Here is a 20,159-nt window from a genome sequence, read left to right on the forward strand (position 1 = left end):
CCCCCCCCCCCCCCCCACACACACACACACCTGTTATCGCCAGTGATGCAGGCCGCACAGGTGCCGGTGGGCTGCTCGCTTTGCTCGTAGTAGCGGGCGTCCACGTGAGCTTCCGCCGCCTTCTTCTTCAGGATCTCTCCGAAGCGGTCGGTGCCGATGCAGCCGAAGAAAGTCGCCACCTTGTGGGGCTTCTGGATCATCCACTGTGGGACAAAAAAACAGTAGAAAATAAATGACAGCGGGTTTTGTGTTGGAAGGGCTGGAAGGGAACCACGAGACGCCGGCCGGCGGTCGTAAACAAGTCAACTCCGGTGTGCAAACAGAGGCGCTGTTGTTGCGCTGCCTCGCTAAAAGCAGGCTCATCTCCTTATTTACACAAGCACTCGAAGTCACTCGGAGCCCTCTGTCTAAAACTGCTCTGTATATATAGGTATATTTTGTAAGTTTCAGAACTAAATAGCGCACCTTCAAGATGTGCTTGTCGCTATTTCTCATCAAGGTTAATGCATTATGCACAAAGTAATGTAATTTTGCAAAACTGGGAATGTAATTTCTGTGAATTTCTTTTAATTATTTTGAAGCTTATTTTGCACTGAACAGGAAGTCAATGTGCTTTAATGCTGTGTAAGTAGGTAGCAGTTCATAATAACAAAACACAGGTCGAGATTTATGACAGAAATTATGCCTTAGGGCAGGGGTGGGCAAACTACGGCCCGGGGGCCAAATCCGGCCCGCCAAGTGTTTGAATACGGCCCGCCCGTTTTTTCCAAAGTAATTAATTTAAACTTAACATACAACCTGGTATCAACCTTTTGATGGTAATTTCGTTATTTGGTGTGGTTCTAATGGCGGCACGGCTAGGAGACCTGGGTTCAATTCCACCCTCGGCCATCTCTGTGTGGAGTTTGCATGTTCTCCCCCGTGCATGTGTGGGTTTTCTCCGGGTACTCCGGTTTCCTCCCACATTCCAAAAAACATGCTAGGTTAATTAGCGACTCCAAATTGTCCATAGGTATGAATGTGAGTGTGAATGGTTGTTTGTCTGTATGTGCCCTGTGATTGGCTGGCGACCAGTCAAGGGTGGACCCCGCCTCTCGCCCCAAGACAGCTGGGATAGGAGTATGTACTGTATGACGAGGTCATACTTAGGGGGGGCGGGGTGTCGACATAAGCGTGACCGACTTGTGACATGTGACTGGTGTGAATTCCAGGACAGTCAGGGTGTCGTCCCCACTCATGCTTACATGCGTCCGCCCACTTCGCTGACATAAACAAGTGTGCAAATTGGCAGCGAAAGCCAACAGAAGCCATCTTTCCTTCTTCCTCTTCCTCCCATCCCCAACCTTTTCTCGCTGCAGGCGCCTCGCACTTACCAAGGTCAGTGTCTCGGGTATACGTCAAGTCCAATCGGATTCTGAGCGCCACCCCCCCCCGCCACCACCGCCGCCGCTCCTCCATCCCATCCAAGGTTAGGCTGTAAATAATGACAAGCGAGGCCCCGCTCAGGTGGGAATACATGACGGGCACCCGGCCCCCTAACTCCCACACCCCACTGACGTCCACCCACCCTTGTCCCTGTGATGGGAATCACAGGGTGAAGCACAGCACCCCCCCCGCCCCCCCCATGACCGTCGGCTGTACTCTCACTGCCAACTCACTCAGCTTGTCATTTTACAGGGTCGTTAACAGGCGAACATACACTAGCATGAGGACGCTGCACCCACGCAGCACACACACACACACACACACACACACACACACACACACACTTTAGCCGGAAGCTTCTCTCCTCTAATAAACACAGACGAGCAATAGATAAGATGCTAATCTTTATTATTTAGCATCAAAGACAAAACTACCTTATCATTTCATTCCCGTCCTAACGCCACCATGATGACAAAAAGTCACATCCGCTGACTGATGACGGGGAAGGAGGAGTGGAGGGGGGGGGGGGTTAGCGAGGGGTCAACCAACGCCACGCCTGGCTATTCATGCTTAGTCACATCCCAATTATAGCACAGTGCCCGAGGGCGGGACATTGCGAAAGTGCGTCAAGGCGATTCATTAACGAAGGGGTGGAGTGATGCCGGTGACATTCTTCTTAAAAAGGTGCTTCCATAAAAAAGAAGGAGGACACCAGAGTAAAATATGTCAAAGTACTTCCTGAATAATACTACAACAAGGGGAGAAAAAATTAAAATAAAATTTGACTTGAAGGGGTCATTTTTGTGTTAACTCCCTCATTATTGCTACATGAGTGACATGTCACTAAAATAAAAAAAATAAAAAAAAAATTAAAAACAAAAAAAAAACCTTAAACTGTATTATGAAAGCAGGAAGTGAACAAATGTAACAGTTACTGATTGTAAAAGTACCAGATGGAGGGGTAGGATTTAATAAGCTGTGCTTCTTTTATTATTTTATTCTTTTATTATTTTTAATAATAATAGTAATAAAATTTATTTGTATAGCGCTTTTCAAAATACTCAAAGACACTTTACAAAAAATGGAGTTGAATAAAAGCAAGTAAACAGAGTAAAAGATACATTAAAATACAACATTAATTTGTTTATACGCAGCTAAAACACGGGTAAAAGAGTGACACAGCAGTATTATATATTGTATTATTATTATAGCATATTGTATTTTAATGCATCTTTTACTCTGTTTTAACTCAACTCTATTTTTATTTATTTTTTTCTCTATTGTAAAGCGTCTGTGAGTACTCTGAAAAGATATTAAATGTATTATTGCAAGATATTAAATGTATTATTATTATATTATAATGCTCTGGAATTGTGTAAATAGACAGGATGATTGACAGCATGAAGGATCGGATGCTAAACAAAAACCCTTGCTTGAGTGTTCGGGATTTAGAGCAGAATCACTATAGCAGACAATAATAGAAGAACATACTTTTGGTCCACAGGCGGCGGGGGGGGTCGGTTGGGGGGGTATGGGAACTCCAGACAAAGCAGACAAAACAGCTGCACTCGCAGCTTGACCTCTGACCCCGTCTGCACCTCGCTTGCAAAGTGACTTTAACGGCTGGTTTACTTTGATAGAGGGAAGGGGAACGGGGGGGGGGGGGGGTTGGGGTGGGACGCAAGGTCTATTGGTCTATGGTTGCCGGCCCCCCCCCCAAAAAAGTAAAAATCCTGCTATCAGGTTACTAGTGTCTTTATGTCCTCCACAGATGGAAATACTCATATACATTACGGCTGTCAGTCTATTAAAATATTTAATCGTGATTAATTGCATTTATTCCATAGTTAACTCACAATTAATCACATTTAATCACAGATGAAAAAGGTTATATAGTGACGAATATACAATTAGAAATCAGTTTTTGCATCTTTAATGCGTCCCACAACGCACAGTACTGCAAAAGTATTACTATTACTACACTGTATTTTACCTTATTGAGTGCTAATGTGTATATTTGTGATACGCAACCAAAACAACTCTGTTGTTCTTGTCATAGTTTTTAACACATGTGCCGATGACTAGCTAGTGCACTGCTATTTCTTGCTAATGCTAGCCGCTGCTAGCGCTGAAATGACACAAGAACCAACTTAGATGTCCACGGCTATGCCTGCTGTAAACAAACAACATGAACCCACATTTTAGCTAGCGTTTCCAAGCAAAAAATTAGCCCAAAGACGGCTCGCTTCTTCAAAAAAAAACAAAAAAAAAAACTCTTTACTGACGTGCCGGTGACTAGCTAGTGCACTGCTATTTCTTGCTAATGCTAGCCACTGCTAGCGCTGAAATGACAACAACTTTGATGTCCTCGGCTATGCCTGCTGTAAACAAACAACATGAACCCACATTTTAGCTAGCGTTTCCAAGCAAAAAATTAGCCCAAAGACGGCTCGCTTCTTCAAAAAAAAAACTCTTTACTGACGTGCCGATGACTAGCTAGTGCACTACTATTTCTTGCTAATGCTAGCACTGAAATGACACAAAAAACAACTTAGATGTCCTCGGCTATGCCTGCTGTAAACAAACAACATGAACCCACATTTAAGCTAGCGTTTCCAAGCAAAAAATTAGCCCAAAGACGGCTCGCTTCTTCAAAAAAAACAACAAAAAAACTCTTTATTGACGTGCCGATGACTAGCTAGTGCACTACTATTTCTTGCTAAAGCTAGCACTGAAATGACACAAAAACCAACTTAGATGTCCTCGGCTATGCCTGCTGTAAACAAACAACATGAACCCACATTTAAGCTAACATTTCCAAGCAAAAAATTAGCCCAAAGACGGCTCGCTTCTTAAAAAAAAAACCAAAAAAACTAGTTAATTGTGACACTAGTATGCTTCTCTGTACTAAGTCGACAACGATGTACTCCATGACAGTCCAATCACATTGAGAGTAGATACAAATACAGTAACAGTAAAAATATAGTGCCGTTGAAGGAAACTTCTGTTAACTTTGTTAATATATATAATATATATATATACGTATATATACACACAGTGTATGTATTACAAAAAAAACTGCAGCCTGACCTTGAGAGGGCCGTCATTCAATCAGGCAGCTGTGTGCAGTAATGGTCCCTATCATTGCACTAATAGACTGCCAGCATGGATAACTTCCCTCCTGCTTTTTCTGCTTAAAAGGGCCATTTATTAGAAGGAATTAAACAGGGGGCATACATCAAGATGAAATACATACCACTGTCGCGGAGATAGCTGCCGGGTGGGGAGCGACGGTTTAAATACAAAGATCAATTCATTGTCATTGTGCGATCATTTTGCTGGTTCAAGCACAGTTTGCACTTAAGTGGCATCATGTACTTAAGTTATGTATGCTTTACTGATGTCGACTGGATACGGTATTCCAAATAGACGGCGTGTATACAGTACTGCTTTTTTTTTTTTTTACCCCAAATGGTCACAAAAGCAGTTGATTTTAATGATCAGCACCTCCTTCAATTTATGTGAACTAGCTCCTTAATTAATTGATCGCAATAGATGAAAATATGAGCTGGAAACCTCATATTACAAATATAATATACAACATAAGGTCAGAAATATTTCAGTAGTGAACAAAGCAAAAATTAAATTAAATTAAATTGAAAAGCGGTAGAAAATGAATAATAAAATAAAATAAAATAAAATAAAATAAAATAAAATAAAATAAAATAAAATAAAATAAAATAAAATAATTATTTATTATAGCACACAATATTAAAAAAAGTATGTGTTGCGGACATACCACTCCTGAGCCTTTAGGACATTGATTGTCTTGAACCAGTCATGATGTGCTATATATATATATCACTATATTGACAGTTACTATGGTACCCATTACGTCATTGGATGCTCATATCACCTCGTACTTCGGTACGAGGTACATTATTAAAAAAAACACAAAAAAAACCTTAAACTGTATTATGGAAAGCAGGAAGTGAACAAATGTAACAGTTGGGATAGGCTCCAGCACTCCCCACGACCCTTGTGAGGAAAAAGCGGTAGAAAATGAATGATTAAATTAAATTAAATTAAATTAAATTAAATTAAATTAAATTAAATTAAATTAAATTAAATTATTTACTATCACATACAATATTAAAAAAAAGTATGTGTTGTGGACATACCACTCCTGAGCCTATAGGACAAAAATAAAAAAATAAAAAAATGTAAATAAAAAAAAAACAACATAAAAACTTAAACTATATTAGGAAAGCAGGAAGTGAACAAATGTAACAGTTACTGATTGTAAAAGTACCAGATGGAGGGGTAGGATTTAATAAGCTTTGCTTCTTCCTACTCCTTTTGGACATGCAGAACTGGGAACTGATTATGGGATGCACTCAATTGTAATCTGATACATGTTCAAATGAAACAAAACCATTAGCATTAGCATTACCAATTAAATCAACTGATGCAGAGAAAACCTGCAGTCTAGGTTCTCCATTGACACGTGTGCTACAGAGCAACAGATGTAAACTTCCTTGTCGTTTCGCTGTTTCCAGCATGCTTGCCCTTTTAAGTCCCATATTATCCCAGAGTTAAGTATGTTTTACTCAGGTCTACGTTGCAAGATTGCAAGTCCCATCATATTCCAAAATTGTTTTACTGATGTCTATGGAGCGAGACAAATACAGTAAAGATGCAATCATTTCTCTGGTTGCACTCTTACTTCCGGTCTTATCCTCCAGTTTTTGTTTTACGGATGTCTGCAGGGCAAGACGGAGCCCCTTTGTTTCTTGCCATAACAAAAACAACATCTAAAAAGTTTGGGATTTATTGCCCCGATAACCTTCCAGATTCCTTCGCCCGGTGCTGCTCGCCAGACAACGTTGGACGACGCGGCCATCCATCATTCACCCCCCCCCCTCAACACCACCATTCCACTCCCTGTGTGAGCCGCCAGTGATAAATTAGAAGCCGCGTCGCCATGAAAAATAAGGCAGTTATTACCAAACCATAAAGAACGGAATTCCTATCATCGCTTCACGAGATGTAATATTTCAAGGACGCAAATATAACTCGCATTGTGTCGTACTTTATGCTGGACCATTGGTAAATAACGACAACCACTCGAGCAAAGCAAAGATCTTTAAATCCCAGAGAGGTTCGATCCATCATTTGCCCATTCATAGACAAATTATGGAAGAGCGTCATCTATAGAACGGTCTTGGAAAAACAGCAAGAATCCCAGATCTTTGTCTTTAATGTCTAGAAATGAAGAAAAATTACAAAAAACGGCGTCACCCGCACAACGAAATCAGAGAGGTAGATTTTACATTACTTTACAAAATTGTACACCTTCATAGACATTTTCATAGACAAAATGTATGTACCTTTGTTAACATCTGCCCAGGTGAGCTCGTTTTTTTTGGTTAACATCCAAAAATCTTGATCAAACTTTGCCTTGGTTTGCGTTCGCCCACTCGGTTAGCATGCAAAATGTTTACGCCGCCATCTTGTATCATGTTCCCAATTTTAAAAATTGCAACGGACCGTTCAGGGTTGCTGCTTCCAGACAGAAACACACAACATAAACTAATCAGAAAAAAGTTTGTTTCTAGCCTTTTTCTAGTTTTTATAAATTGTCAGTAGAACATAGGATGGTTACAGCGAAAACAAATTATGTGGACGAGAAAATTAGCCTTAAAAATTAGCAAATTCAAGTAGAACGTTGACTGATGTACTTTTGGCAGTCTATGAATTAATTGAATGTATATTATTTTCGATGGGAAAACTTGCCTTGGTTAGAGTCCGTTTTGGTTTAAGTCGGATTAATGATGTTAACCAAGGCACCACTGTACTCGGATCTTAATCATGGGCAATGGGAGAACCCACGATGCCCAGATAAAAATACACAAATCTTAACGATAAATTGACTTTTTCCACTGGGTTTTTAGTTGAGATATCAAAGTGGTTCTGTAGTCACAGTACCGTTAGCATTCAGGAAGCACAGTTAGGCGAGTCAGTCTTGGCCCATGCGTTCTTAAAGTTTTCCAGTATTTTGGTCTAATGAGAGAGTACACATGAATTAGATCAAATTCATGATTTGGCAGGGGGACGGCCCTCCTGGCATGAGGAACAATATCTAAATAGCAATCGCATTATTCACTTGGGTTCAATTTAACTGGAGCGCATTGTCTTCTTCTTGCGGCTCCCTAATGCGGCTGTCTAGAAAGTCACAGCATTAACGTTATTGGCTCGTGCGGGTGTTATATCTGGCAGGCACCACTCCATTTTTGGGAGCGTTTGGAAATACTCAGCCTCTTCCCTTTTTTAACATGCAAAGCACTAAATAGGTCAGTAATATTTCCATCACTCGAGTCGGGGGTTTGTAAAACACACACTCGACACCAAGACCCCAATCCGCGGCTTGGACCGATGCCAGTACATTAATGGTAACCAGGCAGAGTCAGATGACATTGTTATTGCAGCCCTTCCCCGGGAAAGTGCAGGGATCTGAAAATCTATATTTGATTTATAGCGCCATTTGAATTTATGTTCTGACCGTCTTCGCAGGAAAAAGTGCCCCCCCCCCCGCCCGCCCCAACCCGCATCATCTGGTGCTCTACAACAAACGGGGGGCTTCCCCCACAGTTGTGACTGCCAGGAATGTCCACCTGTAGGGTGGATATAGCGTTACTATGTTGATTGGACCCGACTCAAATCTGTGAGAAATCTGTACAAATAAATGTCTCTTTCTGAAATAACGGGAAAGTGACAAGTTTTGCAACCAAGAGGTCATAAAAATTATATTAGGAAGTTGTCAGAGGAAAAAACCCTTCATGTTTTTATCACTTTTGTAGACCTTTCCCAAAAACCCTTCATACTTTAACGATGATTATGATTCAGGATTGTTCAGCTTTGGTAAACATTACAACAGCCGATTAAAATCGATCACTACAGACTGGGATAAGTAAGAAAGAACTGAATCCATTTTGATTTGGATCTGGATAAGGGTGCAAATTCAATGACTTTGTTAGCGTGGCGACTGAGGGCGGTTTTTGTTCACTTTTCCTTTAAATTCTTAAAGACAAAAAATGACAAAGACTGATGTGACATACCCTCACCTAACCTCAAGACCCTAATGCTAGCCCTAAAGTCGTAACCCCAACGCAAAGAACCTAGCACTAGCCTCAACTGTCTATGATTCTAGCCTGAACCGCAAAACCCTAACCCTATCACCCAACCCTGGAGATTCTCAAACTAACCAAAATCTTCATAGCCTTATTACCAACCACAAGATCAAAGCATTACTCTAACCCGAGCCCGAATCCTTAACTACAAGATCCCAACCCCAAAACTCTAGTACCAAAGACTCCAGATGTGAACCCTAAGACCCTAGGCTCTGAGGTTCTTGGTAGCGGCTTAAGCCAATACAAATGTGTGTTACCGTGGGGGTTTAGTGAGTGGATTGCAGTGAAAACAAGAGCAGTAGAGTGTTTTCGATGTGTGCAATCCCTTGTAAAGCACACTGTATCGTTATTATCATCGCTTTTTGCACTCGGACTGCAGCAACTCCTGTTGGCTTTGGCAGCTCCGTTCGTAGCGACTCCCCGGCCAACCATACAACCGTACAACCACAACAATAACAAAGCTCGGAGAGTCTACTCCAAGTGTTGCGGAAATTTACCCTAAGAGGTCAATAAATGTCAGTTTTTTAAAAAAGACGAGCGTTTAAAACAAACCAAAAGTGCGGATAAGTGTGATTTATTAACTTTGCTTAAATATGTTATATATATATTGTTTGCAATTATTTATGAAAGCGAACAGTACATTTGCACACATGACATTTATAGTTCAATAAACGCAGTGTTTTTACAATCACATGGGCATTCTTGAAGGAATAAATTAAAACAGTTTTGGAGATCTAAGAATATACAGCTGGAATAGGTGAAGACTATGGAAGATCTCGAAAGTTTTCTATGCGGGTTATTGTGTGTAGCTGCTCTATAGGAGTCCTCAACTCAATACAAAGGGACAAAAACTTAGCAAAATAGGACAATGAATGGATGAATGAAGGGTTTAGGGTTAGGTTAGGGTTATTAAGAAGCATTTGGCTTGAAAGTACGGTATAAAAACATTCCGAAAAATTACGTTATTCGGCCGGAACGCGGGATAAAATAAAAATCATGTCAATGTTGCCACAGAACAGAATAAGTCATGCCCTGTTTACATAATCCCTTAACAACACTATTCAGTGGTAGCGACACGTCTGTAAAGTATTATACATCTTATATAAACATCTTTTGACAGCCAGATGTATGTGTACTGTGGGGGGGGGGGGGGAGTGGCTGCGGTGGTGATGAAATATGAAATAAATTAGTCTATAAAGACCCTTAATGCTCATTAATAAGCCGATTAAAATAAAATGATTGAAGCAAACTAGAGAGCTAGCGACCTAAACGGTAGCCTTCAAGTTATTTCCTTTAAACTTAAATAGCCAAAAACTTACCACTTCCACACGGATAGGGAAGATACCTATTAACAGTTATTTAACCTTTAACATGAACATGAATCAAACGTAATAATTTTTTCTGGGTACATGATACCATACAGCATCCATATCAAACTTGCGCGGGGCCGCACTAACATTAAACTTTCATATATCAAGGCGGGGGCCTCAAACTAGTGTCCTGCGAGCCACATTTGGCCCGCGGGCCGCGTGTTTGAGACCCCGCCTGTTTTGAATGTTCTTTAATTTATATATTTCCAAATGTTTCTCTATTGACACATCGGTAAAAGTCTTCTCTGTAATAACCCCGCTGCCTCATATAGTTGGAATGTTGGGATTGAACAGGTTTTAGGACACAATACAAATATTCTGGTTATTTTTTTATGCCAATTTCCTGCTTTCCAAACACTCCATTGATGTCACCTCCAACTACCCTAATGGACTTTAAATATTCTGCCTGACTTGCGATAACAATAATAGTAATAATGATGATTATTGTATTGGATGGTGCAATGTCGAGGTCACAGCATTCTCTATGTGAGTTATCAATGACAAGAAAACGACCCGGGCAGCCTTTTTTTTTTTTTTTTTTTTTTGAGCAAGAGCGAGCGAGAGAGAGAGAGAGAGAGAGCTGTCAAGAGAAATTGCTAACAGCTGCCAGCCGCAGGACTCCAGAAAACGCCAAAGCAGCACTTTGTGACTGGCATGGGGAAGTTACACCCACTTTGGAATAACATGTTTGTCTCTGGTCGGGTGCCAAACGGGGAAACTGCCAGCGTGGACCAAACCAGACGAGACACACACTGATCACATCACTCCAAAGACAGAAAGACCAAAAAAAAAAGAAAAGTGAAGTAAAACAGTAATTAATTGTCTGAGGTGAAGCTCATACAGTAAACAGCAATTGGATGGAACATATGAAACATGTCTGACAACTTACTCAAGTCTTGGCTAAGAAAACATCCCATAAACGTACTTTAAGACACTTATGTCTGTCAAATGTTGCATGAGGTTCTAAGTTGTTGTTCTTTTGTGGCGATGTTAAAGGGCAGGGGTCTCAAACATGCGGAATGTGGCCCGCAGAACACTAGTTTGAGGCCCCCGCCTTGATATGAAAGTTTAATGTTTGATACGGATGCTGTATGGTATCATGTACCCAGAAAAAATTATTACGTTTGATTCATGTTCATGTTAAAGGTTAAATAACTGTTAATAGTTATCCTCCCTATCCGTGTGGAAGTGGTAAGTTTTTGGCTATTTAAGTTTAAAGGAAATAACTCGAAGGCTACCGTTTAGGTCGCTAGCTCTCTAGTTTGCGAGTTAGCATGTGTCTCAAGACCGTGCAGTTGCGCAATATGTTGTAAATAAAGAGTATAAATGTGACTATAGTCGTGTTTTGTCATGTCTACAGGGCTCTAATAATGCTTTGTTCATTTTTATCCGAAAAAAAATAATTTGTCTACCCACCAACTATATGTGGTTTCTTAAGTTTTTATTATTTGCCGTTTTATTATTATTATTATATTTATTTATTACTGATTGATTTTCTTTATTCTTGATTTGTTTATTTATTTTTCATCTTATTTTGTGAAGAAAAATAAAAATTAAGATATTTGAGAACAGTGGAATGTTTTATCAGAGCTTTTATTGTAGAAAATCGAAATCAAACCAAAGTTTATTAATTTTTATGTTTTTTTATACACACGTTTTTTGTTTTTTTTTTTGAAAACCTGATGCGGCCCAGTCTCGCCCAGACCCTAAATCCAGTGGCCCCCAAGTAAATTGAGTTTGAGACCCCTGGTTTATAGTGTCCACTCAAAGATTCTGTGGTTATTCCTAGCTCCGATAAAGTGCGACAGATCGCAAGAAAGAAAAAAAAAAGTGTGAATGTGTGCATCCCTCCATCTGCAGTGTCTACTACTTCCATGTGCATCACGGCTCCATATGGCAGCAATGTACTGTACATAAACAGCAAACAGACCTTTGAGCATAATGAATTTTGTCACAGCGGCGATTACACAGTTTGAAAATAGCACACGCTTGGAAGTTGGAAAGTGGATGCGTGCGTCGCTGCTGCTGCTGCTGCTGCTGCTGCTGCTGCTTATGGAAAAAAAAAAACAGAAGCGCAGGTCAAAGGTCGGCCGTTTGAAGGCAGCCGGACGACGACCACCACAGAGTTTGCGAGGCTTTCTGCTTGAGAAGCAGCAATTTGAAAAAAATATATTCTGTACTTTTAATGAATATGCTACATGCAGTAATCCACACATTATACTAGTTTTCATTACTACAAAGTAGCAATACTAGCAGCAAATTTTGAAAAATACAACATTGTTTTCATTGGTCGTTTAAGTTCATTTTTTTTGCACGAGAATCACAAAGAGGCGATGATGCAACTCCACAATAAAATAGCGCATGATTGGTACAGTTTTAAGCTGGAAAAAACTTCCACAAGGTAAAAGTAGTAAAACGTAAGGTATTACGGTAATCTCTCACCACTTTGCACATCATTAATTAAAATCTAACGGTATAAAGAGGCGATGATTGAACTCCACAATAGAGGAGAGCATGTTTGGTACAGTTTTAAGCCGAAAAAACTTCCACAAGGTAAGTATGTTCATTGTGTTTAGTTCGTAGAGGCATTTCTTTTAAACAAAGTATCAAGGCAAGTAGGTCATTTAAAAATACTACGACGTAGTAAAACTTTTCATTGGTTGTTAAAGTGCAGCTGGAACACAGCAAAATTTACATTTAATAAATACATTAAATGTATTAAATTACATTTGTTATTACGGTAATCTGTCACCACTTTGCTCGTTATTCATTAAAATCTAACAGTAGGTGATGATGCAACTCCACAATAGAAGAGAGCATGTTTGGTACAGTTTTAAGTCGAAAAAACTTCCACAAGGTAAGTATGTTCATTGTGTATAGTTTGTGTAGACATTTTTTTTAAACAAAGTATCAAGGTTAAAAAAAGTACGACGTAGTAAAACATGCTTTCATTGGTCGTTAAAGTGCAGCTGGAACACAGCAAAATTGACATTTAATCAATACATTAAAGGTATGAAATTACATAAGGTATTACGGTAATCTCTCACCACTTTGCGCGTCATTAATAAAAATCTAACAGTAGGCGATGATGCAACTCCACAATAGAAGAGAGCATGTTTGGTACAGTTTTAAGCCAAAAAACTTCCACAAGGTAAGCATATTCATTGTGTATAGTTTTTTTTTTAAACAAAGTATCAAGGCTAGTAGGTCATTTAAAAATACTACGACGTAGTAAAACATGTTTTCATTGGTCGTTAAAATGCCGCTGGAACATAGCAAAATTGACATTTAATCAATATATTAAATGTATTAAATTACATAAGGTATTACGGTAATCTCGCACCACTTTTCGCGTCATTCATTAAAATTAAACGGTATAAAGAGGCGATGATGCAACTCCACAATAGAAGAGAGCATGTTTGGTTTGAGATCTTTTTTTTTTTTAAAACAAAGTATCAAGGCTAGCGGGTTTAAAAAGTACAACGTAGTAAATCATGTTTTCATTGGTAGTACGGTAATCTCTCACCACTTTGCGCGTCATTCATTAAAATCTAACAGTAAGCGATGATGCAACTCCACAATAGAAGAGAGCATGTTTGGTACAGTTTTAAGCCGAAAAAACTTCCACAAGGTAAGTATGTTCATTGTGTATAGTTTGGAGACATTTTTTAAAGAAAGTATCAAGGCTAGTAGGTCATTTTAAAAAGTAGCAATTTTAGTTGGTAGCGTTTTTTTACGTATAATTAAAAACCTGCCCATGTCAATATATATGGCGCCGACACCGCTCCGCGGGAGATAACCATGCAATGTATCGATATGTTGTAGCGCCCCTGCTATCTCCATGTATAGCTGTATCTTCCTCTCAGGCGCAGTTGACCAAAGTGATCAATGACGGAGTGTCCAATCGTCTTTAATTAGAAGCCTTAAATACGACGCGAGCTTGGTAACGAGCCCAGATCATTACACTGATTCACCTCCCAGGAGCTGTGATCCATGCGGTGTTTACGCCAGACGTTTGTTTCTGTGGCAACACATCGAGCTGCGGAATGGCCCGGCGAACACCAACCTACCCCCCCCCCTCCTCATCCTCTCCTGTCCTTCGCTCTCTTTATTTCTCGCTCTCCCGCCCACTCAGCGCTGAAGAGGCTGTCACACTGCTTTGCCTTTTTTGTTGTGGAGAGGCAGCACAATGTGTCCTAGTTAAAGCAGCGCGCCCATCTGCCCGACATAATTAGACAATTACGTCGGCGGGATCCGTCATTAGTTCCTTTGTGGCGGGCCAATAGCCGAGCACAAAAAGGAGGTCTTTGGGGTTTAGTTTATTTCTTCTTGCTGAGGAGTATTGATACAGTGACAAGCCAGGACAAGAGGAGGGTGGGGTTGTGGGTAATATTCTCTTGCCAATATTGACTGCTTTGTGCGTTGAAGTTGAAGTGAAAAAGGCCCTTGGGGCGGGTGGGGGCATTGAGTAAAAACAAGCGCAGAGGAAACAACTGGACTAGATGATACTCGTGAATTGATGGTCATTTATACGTGGCGCCTGGGCGGACTAAAGTATACTATGTTTAACTAGTATTGACTACACAGCCAAGGGCAATAAAACGTTCAGTACTTTTCAGCACACAATCAATATAAAAACGAATATCGGATACTAGATAAAGTACAGACATCTCTGACAATACCGCGGTTCGATTATTTCTCCCTCGCAAAATCTCTGTTGTTGTATTCCAGCCACTAGGCAGCAGTCATGTTACATGGATGAGACATCCATCCTATGACATTCGAAAAAAGGCTCTCCTCCTTTTTCGTGTGGAAGTGGTTAGTTTGTGGCTTCTCACTTTGTCCTTCGTTTGATACCCTTTCTCTGGGATAGTAGAAATACATGCATACATACATACGTACATACATACGTACATACATACATACATACGTACATACATACATACATACATACATATGTACATACATACATATGTACATACATACATACATACGTACATACATACATACGTACATACATACATACATATGTACATACATACATATGTACATACATACATATGTACATACATACATATGTACATACATACATATGTACATACATACATATGTACATACATACATATGTACATACATACATATGTACATACATACATACATATGTACATACGTACATACATACATACATATGTACATACATACATACGTATATAAATACATATATATACATATACACACATACATATATACATATACACATACATATACACATACATATATACATATACACACATATATATACATACATATATATATGTGTGTGTGTATTTTCTATACTGTAATGGAAATGTTTGCTCAAGAGTAAGGGGGGGGTCTCCCCTAAAATTCGTATGCTGCTCTGATTAGCGCCGCGATATAATCAGCCGCCAACTCATGTGTGAAGACGAAGAAATGCGAAACAGAGGGCTTTGGTTGAGTGTAATTATTTAAAATACTCATCTCACAGTGCTATACAGTACATTAAAAATTCTAATTATGACATATTAGCTTAATTGGCGGGGAAGATGTGAATCAAAACAAGGCGGTGTGGGAAACCTCTTTTGGAATACCCCCCCCACACACCCACTATTACCCCCGCCGTGTCTCTGAGGGGTGATAATCCTCGCTGCGAGCGCAGGCAGTACAGGCGGCGGTGCAACAATTACGCCCAACAAAAAAAAAAATCTCATTGTCATGCTCGGGTTTGCTTATATTGTACGGAACACGGCGAGTGACAGCTCATCACAAGCCGCTAAGCCCCTCGGGCTACATCAGAATGTAGTCGCCATTGTTTTATAATATGGCACCATGGTACTGGGACATATTCAATTCCACTCCTTGGCGTTCAAAAGAAAAAAAGAGCAACTCCCATGACATGCACCAACAAATTGGCGGTCATAAATTGCGTGTGACAGGTGCACACTGTACTGTAACCGTGCAGGTGGCACGACAACGCGCGCACATACACTCATGGAGGGGGGGGGGGGGGGCAACGGTGACAGCAGGGGAACGCCGCTGAACGTGGATTTATGAAGTGCGCCATGTCGAGGACATCCATCAGGACAGCATCAACGGAGGTCATGTGGAGGACAAGCGCCACACCGGTTATGTTGTACTTTTTATACCTCACACTTTTCTCCCATTAGTATCATGGGAAAATCCACTGTGTTTTTATTGGCCTGCAAGAAAACTAAAAGTAAACTAAAAGTAAACTAAAAGTAAAACAGCATTCATTCATTCATTTTCTACCATTTACCCTCACGAAGTTCGCAGGGGGTGCTGGAGCCTATCCCAGCTGTCTTAGGGCGAGAGGCGGGGTACACCCTGGACTGGTCGCCAGCCAGCCAATCACAGGGCGCATATAGACAAACAACCATTCACACTCACATTCATACCTATGGACAATTTGGAGTCGCTAATTAACCTAGCATGTTAGCATTTTTTTTTGGAATGTGGGAGGAAACCGGAGTACCCGGAGAAAACCCACGCATGCACGGGGAGAACATGCAAACTCCACACAGAGATGGCCGAGGGTGGAATCGAACTCGGGTCTCCTAGCTGTGTGGCCTGCGCCCTAACCACTCAGTCCATAATACAGTCATTAAGTTTCAAAAATTCATAAATTAATTAATTGATCGCTGTCTTGTGGTTGACTATAGCCTATTATTAGTCAAATGAAATATTGAAATACATTCATTCATTTTCTACCGCTTCCAGGTACATCCTGGACTGGTGGCCAGCCAATCACAGGGCACATATAGACAAACAACCATTCACACTCACATTCATACCTATGGACAATTTGGAGTGGCTAATTAACCTAGCATGTTTTTGGAATGTGGGAGGAAACCGGAGTACCCGGAGAAAACCCATGCATGCACGGGGAGAACATGCAAACTCCACACAGAGATGGCCGAGGGTGGTATCGAACTCAGGTCTCCCAGCTGTGAGGCCTGCGTGCTAACCACTTACCCACCGTGCAGCCCCACTTTTATAGTCGTGTACCAAATTTCTTAGTGATTTAGCAAAACACACTAAAGTCAGCGAGTGTTTTTGCACATTGAGGTCTTGATTGACATGTCAAGTGAAGCCAACTTGAGGGGTTTCACATCATGTGGCGTACTCAAGAACTCAAGAACTCGAAGAATAATAGCAGAGGCAACACAGCTGGATGCATATCTTGACAAATGTTCACCCTTTTGTGTGGAGTAATTCACGAGTAGCGGAGTTAGAGAACCTAAGCCCGATTGACATGCACGCTGAAGTCCAACCGATCCCGCCCTCGATCCAGATCAGTAGGCAATTAACTCGTAATTACAATACGAGGTCAGGGTTAAGCTCCGAGTTAAAGGTTGAAACGCCAAACATTTTTATATGATCCTCTTAGTCTATTATCCGCCTTTTCCCCGCTGCGAGGCTACCTACCTCATAGGCCGGAATACATTACGCTACAATAAAGCCCCCCGTGGCAATTACTCCTCAATGACTATCCTCACGCTTGTACCGTCCATGTGATTAATCGGGGACGCGATTAATCTCCGCGACCCTCCGACACCGTGCAGCTTCTGCCGACCATGCAAGTTTTCATTCACAAGTGAACAAATGACTCCTTTGCACGAAAAGTGCAAGGCTTTTAGTTTCAGTGCGAGAGGGAGAGAGCACGGTGGTAATAACGAGGCATCCCGGGTGGGATGGGGTATCGTGGAGTGGAGTGGAGTGGCCGATCACAGTGATCGCTCGGTGTTGTGCGTTTCATAGCATCGAACACAGGGGTATTTATTTTTGTGCTTTGGTCTGTAACAGCCGCAGGAAATAGCTCTTGATCACAGAGCAAATCCTATTAGGTTACACCCGTTGCTAATGGGCTCCGCGCTGAGGTCTAAGCGAACGTTTGGGAGGTCCGCCACTTGGGGCTAATTTTGGCCAACAACCCCGAAATGCCACAATAATGTACAAGCAGACATGTTCCCGGCAATACCCAAGGATCAGTGCACTAAAGTAAGTTATGATTTCATATTGCAGGTATTCCTCAAAAAACATTTTTGATATCATGCCGTTCACATTCTTAACTAAGCTTTTATACATTTTAAGACATTTTTGTTTTTGTGTTACTACCCCAACCTTCCATAAGTGGGTCAAAAATGACCCGGTCAGGTTGTTTTCTTGAAATATCTTCGTTATGATTTCATATTCCAGGTATTCCTCAAAAAACATTTTTTTTGATATCATGTCGTTCACATTTTTAACTTACCTTTTATACATTTTAAGACATTTTAAGAAATCTTCCATAAGTGGGTCAAAAATGACCCGGTTAGGTTGTTTTCTTGAAATATCTTAGTAATTAAAAAAACAATTATTTCATATTCTAGGTATTCCTCAAAAAACATTTTTGATATCATGCCGTTCACATTTTTACCTTTTATACATTTTAAAAAAATTTTGTTTTTGTGTTGCTAACCCAACCTTCCATAAGTGGGTCAAAAATGACCCGGTCAGGTTGTTTTCTTGAAATATCTTCATAATGAAAAAAATTTTATGATTTCATATTCCAGGTATTCCTCAAAAAACATTTTTTTTGATATCATGTCGTTCACATTTTTAACTTACCTTTTATACATTTTAAGACATTTTAAGAAATCTTCCATAAGTGGGTCAAAAATGACCCGGTCAGGTTGTTTTCTTGAAATATCTTCATAATGAAAAAATTGTTATGATTTCATATTCCAGGTATTCCTGAAAAAACATTTTTTTTGATATCATGTCGTTCACATTTTTAACTTACCTTTTATACATTTTAAGAAATTTTTGTTTTTGTGTTACTACCCCAACCTTCCATAAGTGGGTCAAAAATGACCCAGTCAGGTTGTTTTCTTGAAATATCTTCATAATGAAAAAATTTTTATCATTTCATATTCCAGGTATTCCTCAAAAAACATTTTTGATATGATGCCGTTCACATTTTTAACTTACCTTTATGCAACACACAATAGATCCTCACATTTTCTATTGTTGTACGGGGGTCATTTTCTTTTTCAAAGATGTAAAAAAGTGAAAAATTTAATCTAAATCTATTTCTAAAAGTCTATTTTTACATCCAACTAAAGCACACCAGACTAAATAATAAGGCTGAGGCTCAAGAACAGAATTGGCACGCCCCCCCCTACCCCCCCAACCAGCAGCCACCCCTGACAGCTCACAGTGTCTTCCGAGTGTCAACTTGCTAAGTTGAGCCTCCGTCGCCATAAACCCGGTGGGAGAGCTCAGGAATAATCTAGGCGATGTTAATGATGCAATTTATATGTGAGGGAGGGTGAGGGGGGGGGGGGGGGGCGGTGTTTGGCAGGTCTCTTTTTCCGACTGAACGGGCTGCAGCGAGCTCTCGGTACCCATCCACAGCTAGATGGGGGGAGTGGGTGGAGGATGTCAGAGGCCCGCCACTGATAAGAGCCATTACTATTAGTGTCTGCCTGTCACCTGCTGTGCGTCAGCCAGCCTCCCCTGCACCCTCTTTCCCGAGGCGCTCACCTACACATTTTTCCATCCTGTCACCGTTGCACTTGCTGGGGTCTTAAACCGCACACAAAAACTACACCGAGCTTCCAAATGAATTACCGTGGGGCGCTGAAAGCTACCCGGCGTTTATTTGATAAACAAAACAGCTGTTGATAAGTCCGAGCGGTATTCCAGAGGCTGCGTTTTGTCAGTTTTTCCACGCGGACATAAACCCTCATTTTGGTTTCATTTATTGCTCGGCACACAAACCCGACGGGCTGCTTCAACTTTTGAACTCGGGAGGAGAAATGAACTGTAATTGTGGGCTGTACGTTATTTCCTCAAAAGAAAAAAAATAACCAAATATTAAAAAAGTGTTCCCCCCCCTCTCTCTGTTGCTATGCAACATTTCAGCCACAAAAAAGGGAGGGCACGGAGAGAAATGTGCCAGTAAATGTTTGGAATTCTGCAAGGAAAATACAAGACATGGATGGGTAGAATATTTCAATAATTATCTATCGATTATCTTTCGATTATTAATAAATAATATATTAATTATCTATTAGCCGAATTCATTGATTGTGTCTTGAAGTAACTGAGAATTGAGTGCAGTACTTGGCCACAACCAGCAGAGGCGCTGTTA

The 20,159-nt window shown here is 40.6% G+C and overlaps 1 protein-coding gene across 2 annotated transcripts in view; it reads right to left on the bottom strand.

Moving 5' to 3' along the window:
* Nucleotides 1-20,159, bottom strand: part of LOC131109310 (adenosine kinase-like) — a 95,308-nt gene that overhangs the window by 53,891 nt on the left and 21,258 nt on the right. For both annotated transcript variants that reach the window (XM_058061193.2, XM_058061192.2), the window contains exon 5: nucleotides 31-203. In XM_058061193.2, coding sequence (XP_057917176.2) covers nucleotides 31-203 — 173 coding nt within the window. The remainder of the gene's footprint in view (nucleotides 1-30; nucleotides 204-20,159) is intronic.

Source organism: Doryrhamphus excisus, unplaced genomic scaffold (assembly GCF_037039965.1).
Source record: "Doryrhamphus excisus strain RoL-2023G ecotype Guam unplaced genomic scaffold, RoL_Dexc_Guam_v1.1 HiC_scaffold_24, whole genome shotgun sequence".
Taxonomy (NCBI): Eukaryota; Metazoa; Chordata; class Actinopteri; order Syngnathiformes; family Syngnathidae; genus Doryrhamphus; species Doryrhamphus excisus.